This window comes from Nomascus leucogenys, chromosome 7b (assembly GCF_006542625.1).
Source record: "Nomascus leucogenys isolate Asia chromosome 7b, Asia_NLE_v1, whole genome shotgun sequence".
Taxonomy (NCBI): Eukaryota; Metazoa; Chordata; class Mammalia; order Primates; family Hylobatidae; genus Nomascus; species Nomascus leucogenys.
Window position 1 is genome coordinate 13065613 of NC_044387.1, and position 9278 is coordinate 13074890.

Sequence of the window (9278 nt, forward strand, 5' to 3'; positions counted from 1 at the left end):
GGTGGTACGTCCAGGAGCAGGTGTGGGCAGAACAAGAGGGCTCCAGTAGGCTCCAGGCACAGGTGGCCCAGACCCTCATGTCACCTGCTGCTGGTGCCCCAGGGCCTGTCCCTCTGCTTACACCATGACCACATGGGTGGGTCCCTTATGACTTTCTGACAACAGAGGAAAATGCCCAAGGTTGGCTGCAGAATGAGTTGGCTCAGAGTTTGGGCACAAGTGAAAACCAGGCAGCTACTGAACTACAGCCCTGCTCAAAGGTGTCCTGGAAAGACAGTGGTGAGGGCAAGTCCTGCCAGGGCGCAGGGCTTCGGGCAGGGCACCTGGCCATCCACTTCCTGTGGAAAGAGAAGTGGCTTCTTGAAGTCAGAATATGCATGCATCATGGGCAGTGGTGAATGGCTTGACTTCTTGGTCAGAGGCAAGAAAGAAGGAAGATGGGAAGATCAGAAACACAGAAGTCAGGAGAAGAGGCAGGTGGATGACCCCGTGGGAGCGGAATGTCCACTCTGCCAGCAACAGGGACGCATGCTGAGCCCATCGTTTCTCCAGAAGACCAGGGAGCAAATTGATTCCACAAAACCCCTTCTATTCTGCAAGAGTCAACAATCCATCTTGCCTGGAGTCAACACGTGTTGGAAATGTGTTTGCCTTTCCTGCCCACAGAGCCTCAGCCAGCACCACTCTCCAGAGGCTTAGGGTGTTTGACCCACCAACACGGCACACTGCGTAACATCACAGAGGACCAAGGGACGCTCTCTACAGCAAAGGTGGTCTGAAGTGAGCACGTGGCCATGAGATCCACCGGCCCTCTCTAGCATTTCACCAGAAGGTGCTGACCTGATGGAGGGGAGTGATGGGAAAGGCTTGAGAAGGTGCAGCTGAGGTGTCAGCCTGGAGGTGATATCTGCTTGGATGGGGCGCCATCTTCCAGGAGGCACCATACTCCCTAAATCTACCACTACTGCGTGGTGCTCTGTCTCCAGCAGGTGGTCCACAAGGGTCCAGGAACTCTGGACTTTCGTTTTTTTCTTTTGTTTTGTTTTTGAGATAGAGTCTTGCTCTGTCACCCAGGCTGGAGTGCAGTGACGTGATCTTGGCTCACTGCAACCTCCGTCTCCCGGGCTCAAGGGACTCTCCTGTCTCAGCCTTCCGAGCAGCTGGGACCACAGACACGAGCCACCATGCCCAGCCAATCTCTGTATTTTTAGTAGAGATGGGTTTCACCATGTTGGCCAGGATGGTCTTGATCTCTTGACCTCACAATCTGCCCACCTTGGCCTCCCAGAGTGCTGAGATTACAGGCGTGAGCCACCGCGCCCGGCCAATTTTTGTATTTTTAATAGAGACGGGGGTTTCACTATGTTGGCTAGGCTGGTCTTGAACTCCTGACCTCAGGTGATCCACCTGCCTTGGCTTCCCAAAGTGCTGGGATTACAGGTGTGAGCCACCATGCCCGGCCCACTCTGGAGTTTCTTTCTGTCTCTGCAGGTCTAGAGTTCCTGTTTCCAGGAGGGAGTTGGCGGGGACACTTATACCAGGGGACAAAGCAAGAGTCTCGTGACACGTTAAGCTCACAAACACCTACTCCATGCCAGTCTCTGTATAAGTGCTGTCATTTAATCCTCTTTGAAGTAGGTATTTTCCAGTTTGAGACACTGAGGCTTAGGAAGGCGAAGTGACTTGCCCCAGGTCTCACGCATGGGAAGTGGCAGTGCTGGGATCCGCACCCTGGTTTGCTGACGCCCACGCCTCTCCCCCAGGAGAGGTGGATTCTCAAACTGTTTGGGACATGCAGGGATGGAAGGTGTAAGGGGCCACCTGTGTGGAGATGCAGAGCAGGGACAGCTGGGGAGGCAGTGCTGGAAGCTGGCTCCGGAATTCTTCCGGCAGGAGCTGGCGGGGAGGCCATCGGTCTCATCCAAGGGAAAAAACCAGTCTCCTTGGGCTGCCTTGGAGGTGAACAATCCGATTCTGTTTTGTTTGTTGGCTTTATACAGTTTTCCTGTTGGCCTGGGGTTGTGTTTCTGCTCAGGGTGCACCTGCTAGAGTAGGCTGATTCCTGCTGGAGGAGGCTGGATTCCAGATTGGCTGCTTGTCTGAGAGAAGCCAGGGTAGGCTCAGCATTCCTGCGGATGCTCCAAGGTGTGGATGGCCAGAAGTGAGTGATGGGGCTCCTGAAGCTCCTCCTAGGCCGACCTTCCTGCTCCCTACGGGGCTTCATCAGCTCCTGGCTCCCACCTGCCTTCAAGGTCCAGGGGATCATTCACACATCCTCTGTTCCAGCCCCTCCTCTGAGCTTCAGATCCGACCATTCCCTATGTATTAGTCACCACCGCTCTTGTCATTGTGCCCAAAATTGAACTTCTAGAATGACCCCTCTTCCCCGTCCTCTTCCTGAATTCCTGAGCTCTGGAAATGGTCCACATTTCCCCAGGAGGCACCCTGACACCCACCTGGCTCTCACCCCTTGGGTCTCCTCCATCACCAAGTCCTGTCTATTTCTTTCCCCTTCCATGGCTCCACTGTCGTCTCAGCCACTATCACTTTGCTCGGGGGGACTTCAGGGCTTTCGGATGCCTCCCTGCCTCTTCTACCCATTCTGGACCAGTTTCCCACGGCATCCCATTGTCCTGGGGACAAAGACCCCAAATCACACCAGTCCTGCAGGTGTGTCCCCTCCACACTCCTCTCACACTGCGCCCCTCCCCTGTCCCAGCTCCGTGCTCTGCCTCCCTGGCTGCCCTTCATTCACTCCCCTGAGCTCTAGCCTTCCAAAAGCCTTTGCGCCGCTGTTCCTTGCACCCAGAATGCCTTTCCTTCTCCTCTCTGCCAGCAGCCCGTCCTTATCTCCTACTTCAGATCCCCTTTCAGGGATCCTCCTGGGTTCCATCTGGGAGCCATCCCTGCCCCCAGCCCTTCCCATTCCCCACAGCATTTCTGGGATCTGCATGGCTCAATAACCAAGCCACGCCCTTGGTTAAGGAAGGCATGGTGGCTGAGCACTTATGGTGTGCCAGGCCCTGTGTGTTCCAGGCTCTTCCCATCAACTCTCTCATTGAATCCCACAACCACTCCGAAAGGAAAGGTACTTCTAAGCTCATCCTACAGCCGAGACCCCTGAGACTCAGAGATGTGAAGTGTCCTGCCAAAGGTGACACAGCTGGAGGGTGGCAGAGCTGGGATTCACATCTGGGTCCATCTGGGGCTTGGAGGCTTACAGCGCTGATGTTGATCTTCCAAAGCCTGATCTCTCCATACGAATCATCAAACACCTGTCGGACGCTAAATCTTGGTTTCTGACGGGGTTACATGTTTGAGAATAAAGGCAAGATGCAGAATGATGCCTGCAGTTGCCCCCACCCAACCCCTGCAAAGCCAACATTGTAGAGCTGGGGAAACCGAGGCACGGTTCCCAGGGGAGTGGGATTGCGTGGGAACAGTGAGCAGGTTGCTTGTATTTTTACGACATACAGCTCCTTTCATACTCCCTTGTGGTTGACAAGTGTGTTCGTGAATCCTCAGTCCCCTGTCCCCTTCTGACGGGGGTCCTTTCCCCAGTTGGTGGCAACTGGCCAAAGCATCTGAATCCACATGAGGGTGATGATGATCCTGGGATTGCTGTATCTTACATGGTGCACACGGAGCCTACTGACCCTTCCTCTATTTGTTAAAAAGAGGAGATTCCTCCCCATTTCAGAGTTTCAAGCACTGGTGTAGGCTCATGGGATATGTTTTTTGTTTGTTTGAGACAGTGTCTCTTTCTGTTACCCAGGCTGGAGTGCAGTGGCATGACCTCGGCTCACTGCAACCTCCACCTCCCAGGTTCAAGTGATTCTCCTGCCTCAGCCTCCCAAGTAGCTGGGATTACAGGCGCCTGCCACCATGCCTGGCTAATTTATTTTTGTATTTTTAGTAGAGACGGGGGTTTCACCATGTTGGCCAGGTTGGTCTCAGGCTCTTGACCTCTGGTGATCCACCTGCCTTGGCCTCCCAAAGTGCTGGGATTATAGGTGTGAGCCACCATGCCCGGCCGGGAGATGTATTTTTAATACTAATAATAATACACACAAATAATATTACCACCACCACCACCACCACACACCCCATTTCCTTCTTACTTATCTCTGTGCTTCTCACAGCCTCGCAAGGTGTGACACGAACCCCCACCCCAAGCCCACAGGCTGGTGCTGCCCTTGCGCCCAGGCTGGTGAATGTGCCCATCTCCCCGGCTCCTCCCCACTTCCTCTTTGTCCTTCCTCTTTCCCATCGTATTTTTAGAAATCTTTGAGCTTGCAGCCCTGCTTCCAGGACAGCTGGCCTCACTTCCCCTTTCCAGGGCAGGAGGAGGACGCCATCTCAGGGCCCTAAATAAAGAGGCCCCTCAAAGTCTCAGTAGGAGGAACCCTGGGGCAGAGGGGGTGTGGGTGGAGCTGTCCCCACCCCAGCCCCACAAGCCCCACAGGCTCTGCGGAGTGCGGCTTCCTCTCCCCCAGCCGAGCTGGCTCTATTTTTAACTGCACCTGCCTGTCTTCTCTGCACCAGCGCAGTGCTTGTCTTTGCCCACACTGGGGCTTTGCTGTCTGGCCCTCTCGCCTTCCCGGCAGGCCCTGGGGGAGGGGGTGCCTTACCTGCTTCCGGACACAGGCCCACCTCAGGAGAGGAGGGGAGGCAGCCCTGGGGGCCCCTGAGTCACCAGCCTGTCCATAATAAAGGTGAGAAAACTGAGGCCTATAGAAGGAAGAGACCATGGCCACTGGCAGGGTGGTGCAGAGCTGGAACCTGAGTGAGGTCCGGCTAACTCCCAATCCCTGCTTCCCCAGGCCAGGCCAGGATGATGGCACCCACGTAGAGATGACAAATTGGAACTCAGAGAGGGGAAGTCACTGGGCCGTGGAGAAGCCTCAATTAAGACCCAGTCTGGGCAACAGGGAAATGACCTTTCCTCCCTCCCTCTGGCCTCCTCCTCCAGGAGGCCTTCCCAGATCTCCTCTGCCCCAGTGGGAAAAGTTGCTTCCTCCCATCTGTAGGTCTGTGTCCATCTGCACAGCTGGGTCAGAGTCCTGCAGGATCTGGCTCCTGCCTCTCCATCCCACCCCCAACATTCCAGACCAACACCTGTCCCCCAAGGTTAGGCCCATGGCTGGGTCACTGCTGTCCCTAGCACTGCATAGCACACTGGAAGGTCATTTGTAGAGTGAATGAATGAAAAGACCAACTACTCAATGGAGAACCCATTGAGCCCATTTAATCCATTTAATCCATTGCTGCATTGACCCCATTTAATCCATTTCCTCCCTAGTACCGGCTGAAGCAAAGCAGAGACTCCCCTCCCCTGCCCTCTCCACAGCCCCGGCCAACCTGGGGCTCTGTCCCGCAGGTTCTCATTCCTGCTCTGCTGCTGACTGGCCGTGTGACCTCAAGCAAGTCAGTCCTCGTCTCTAGTTCACTTCTGGGAGCCTCAGTTTCCTTATCTGCAACATGGAGACAGCCATCCCTGTAACCTCAGTATGTTAGGACCCGAAAGGACAAAGCGCCCTGTGGGACACACAGGCGGGGGGGTTGCATCTCAGTGGGTGCCCTCCCCGCCTCGTCCCACCCTCATGTCTGCTGAGAGGCCTGAGCCAGGTGCTGCCCCTCGCTGGGTCTCCCTGTGCCGGCCAGGTGCCCCCCAGCTGTGCTCACTGAGCTGTGATTTTGGGAGCCCCCAAAGCCCATGGGAGAGGCAGGGGTCAGAGAGTGAGCCCTGGACAGGGATTCAGGGGACAGGATTTGGTCCTGCCCCTGCCTTAGAGAGGCTGTTTTCCTCTCTTGGCCTCTTTTCTCCCTTCTGCCACTGGGGGGCTGTTGAAATGGATCAGTGGTTCTCTGTGTTCCCTGGGGCCCGAGGCTTCCATCTGAGGGTGGGGAGGATGGGGGATGCCCAGTGGGCGGGGCCAGGCTGTTCCACATTAGGTGCGTTTGAAGTAAGGGTGCTCCTGGACAAGGCTGAGGTCATCTGGACCTGGGGAGCAGACAGCTCCCACCAGCCCTTAGGCTCTGGAATTCCAGCAGCCGTGTTCACCAGAACTGTTGCAGCTCTGGAGCATGCTGACATCCAGGGTGCAGAAACTTGGCCCCTCTTCTAGTCCTTCGATTTGCTTCCCAAAACACGACCCTGATGTTCTTTTCCTCACCACCTTTGCAGCCTCCTTTCTCCTCTTTCTCCCCAGGCACATTGTCCTAGTAGTTGGGGAGGGTTTCAACCAGAGCCTCTGTTGCTCACTCCTGGCCCTTCCCTGGCTCTAGGCAGCGTCCTCAGCCTCCCCAAAGACCACCCCCACCCCCGGGGGCCAAAAAGGGACCTAAAGGCCCTTGTATCACCCAGACAAGCATCGCCATCACCAACATCCCATCATCATCTTAATCACAAGTCACTTTTCTGAGTCCACCTCTGAGCCTTTGGACTGGCTGTTCCTTCTCCTTCTGGCTGGAATGTTTGTTCCTTAGAAAGCCCCTTAGCTGACACCTTCCTCAGGTCCCTCATTAGACAGCATCTCCTCTTGGGGCCTTTTCCACCATGCATTCCTGTCTTCCTTATCCTGCTTTACTGTTCTTCATCCTACCTGCCATCAACTGACATATGGCATCACATTAGAGTCACTGCTGGTCTCCCCATCTAGAGCATGAGCCCATGAAGGGGGGAACAGCGTCTGCTTTGCTCACTGCTGTGTGCCCAGCCCCCAGAACACAACTGGACACCTAGGCTGAGCCCACAAATGTTTGCTTCTTGCAGCTGCATTTCCCACCTGCGCTGTCTTCCTTTATCTAGGACCCTGTGAGGCAGGGGCTGCTGTCCCCTTCTAAAAGCACCCTGAGGCCCGGAGAGGTTGGTTGCAGTTGCTTACCTGGGTGGCACAGGTCCATTCCGACGCCCCTGGGGAAAAGATGACCCGTGCTCCTGTCGCTTGCCGACCCAGCTGCTGCTCGGGCTGGCCCGGCAAGGATGCGTCACCTTGACTGTAACAGGCCCCTTCCTGCTTGCCCCGCCCAGCCCTGTGTGGGGAGGAAGTCAGTCCTGGCCCACTGGGGTCTCGTGTGCAGGCTTTTGTCACAACAGCACTTCCTAAAAACTGGCAGAGTTTTGAGCAGCAGGGACCTTTGCCAGGGAGGGACAGAGGTGGAAACAAACAAACAAACAAACGGATGAAGTGAGGGGAGGGCCAGATAAAAAAGAGAAAGACAGTGAGACAGAAAGAAACACACAGACACATATGCACACACACACGTACACACGCACAGACACCGAGGGCAATGTTCACTGAGGACGAACATTTTCCAGGGGACCATGGGCATATTCACCTGGCAGCCTCCTCACATATATGCCATAGGAGCACCCAACTTGGACAGTCCTATCAGGGACCCCTATGTTCCACCCCACAAACTCTCTTCCAACTCCCACTTGAGAAAAGACAAATGAATTCAGTGCTAGGAAGGGCTTTGCTTCCCTTCAAAGAAATATCTGGCTTTTTCTTGTCTAGTGAACAATCGGGTAATATGTTCCGCTTTCCTTCTCCCCCAGGCTGCTGGGAAACTCATCGTCAAATCCAAAGCTCATCGACAGCTGTTCTATGATGTCGTGTGAACTTTGGGGCCTGACTCAGCTGTTTGACTCTCAGCTAGGGCTAGTCAGCCTCGCTTTGCTTATCTCTGAAAGGGGAATAACACTAACTTGGGGATGTGGAAACCATGGAGTGAGAGGATGTGTCGGAGATGCTTGGGACATAGTAGGTGCTCAATAAACACTTTCTCCTTCGATTTTAATTTTCTTCTTTGGTTAAAATGTATCATGTTATTCCCTGTGCCTTTTCTGGCAGGTTGGTTCAAATCCTTTCTGGAAAAAGCTTTGCTGTAAAGAAACAGATATAATTAAATATGAATTCCCTATGACTTCAGGACACATGCAGAGTTATTCATCTGTTTCCCCATTACTCTCCAGGCCCCATGAGGGCAAGGTTACCTTTTGTGTTCTGGTGTGTGGTAAAATGCTGGGGACACAGAGGGTGTGCAAGTGTGGAATGAATGAACAAATGAATGAATGAATGAATGAATGAAGGGAACATGGTGGAGATCATGGCGGATGTGAAAGCTAGCTACAAGTTCACCTCCTTTTCACTATGCCGCCGCTCCTGCCATCAAGGGGCGAAGCCTATTTCTCCTTCCTTGGAAGCTGAGCTGGCCTTGGGCGTCTCTTTGACCAATAGCTTGTGGCAGAAATGATGTTCCGTGATGTTCGAGGCTGAGCTTTAAAAGGCCTTGCAGCTCCTGCTCTTGTTCTCAGCCCCCTGCCCGGCTACCATGAGAACAAGCCTGGGCTAGCCTGTTGGAAGACGGAGGACCACAAGGAGCTAGGCTGGGCTGTCCTGGCTGTCCCCTGGTTGCTGCCTCATCAGTGAGGCCAGGGGACACCAGAAGAAGAACCATTAAGCAGAGTCCCACCCAAACTGCTAACCCCTAGCACTGTGGGAAATAATACATTTTTGTGGTTTAAGCCACCAACTTTTGGGACGCTTTGTTACGCGGCCAAAGCTTGCTGATACAGAAGAAATCCAATGCTGTCATTTCCTCGGAGAGAAAACTGAGGCTTATTTCTGGGAAACACTTGACCAAGTTGGAACTTGAGTGAGTGCCAATTCAGGCCCAGAAGCCAGGCCTACTAAGTCCATGTCTAGTGTGCTCAGGACTTTTGAACCCCACTGCTTCTCCCCCACCCTGCCCCCACCTGGGTTCTTGTATAACTCATGGTTATTTTCTGGAAAACTTGTTAAAATTATTTCCATGGTAAACTAGATTTTTCTCAACTGCTTTGGGCCTGAGGCACCACAAACCATGTCCTTGGCCATTTTAAAACTAGAAATGTGAGCTGGGCATGGTGGCTCACACCTGTAATCCCAGCACTTTGGGAGGCTGAGGCGGGTGGATCACGAGGTCAGGAGATCAAGACCATCCTGGCCAACATGGTGAAACCCTGTCTCTACTAAAAATACAAAAATTAGCTGGGCATGGTGGCGGGCACCTGTAATCCCAGCAACTTAGGAGGCTGAAGCTGGAGAATCGCTTGAACCAGGGAGTCGGAGGTTGCAGTGAGCCGAGATCGTGCCACTGCACTCCAGCCTGACAACAGACTGAGACTCCGTCTCAAAAAACAAAACAAAAGAAAAAACAAAACAAACAAAAAAAACCCCTAGAAATGTGGAGAAAGGTATATATAATTCCCTGTGCAGAAAGACTTCACACTT

General features: G+C 53.8%; 1 protein-coding gene across 2 annotated transcripts in view; it reads right to left on the reverse strand.

Annotated features, from left to right (window-relative positions):
* The window catches only part of CYTH4 (cytohesin 4), a 31890-nt gene extending 24868 nt beyond the window's left edge, over positions 1–7022 (reverse strand). The window contains exon 1 of one of the 2 annotated variants that reach the window (XM_030815615.1): positions 6888–7022. In XM_030815615.1, the coding sequence (XP_030671475.1) occupies positions 6888–6906 (19 nt within the window). In that variant the 5' untranslated portion in view covers positions 6907–7022. Of the gene's footprint in view, positions 1–5361; positions 5395–6887 lie in introns of those variants that run through there. The other variant, XM_030815616.1, reaches the window with a different exon arrangement.
* Positions 7023–9278: the final 2256 nt, after the last annotated feature.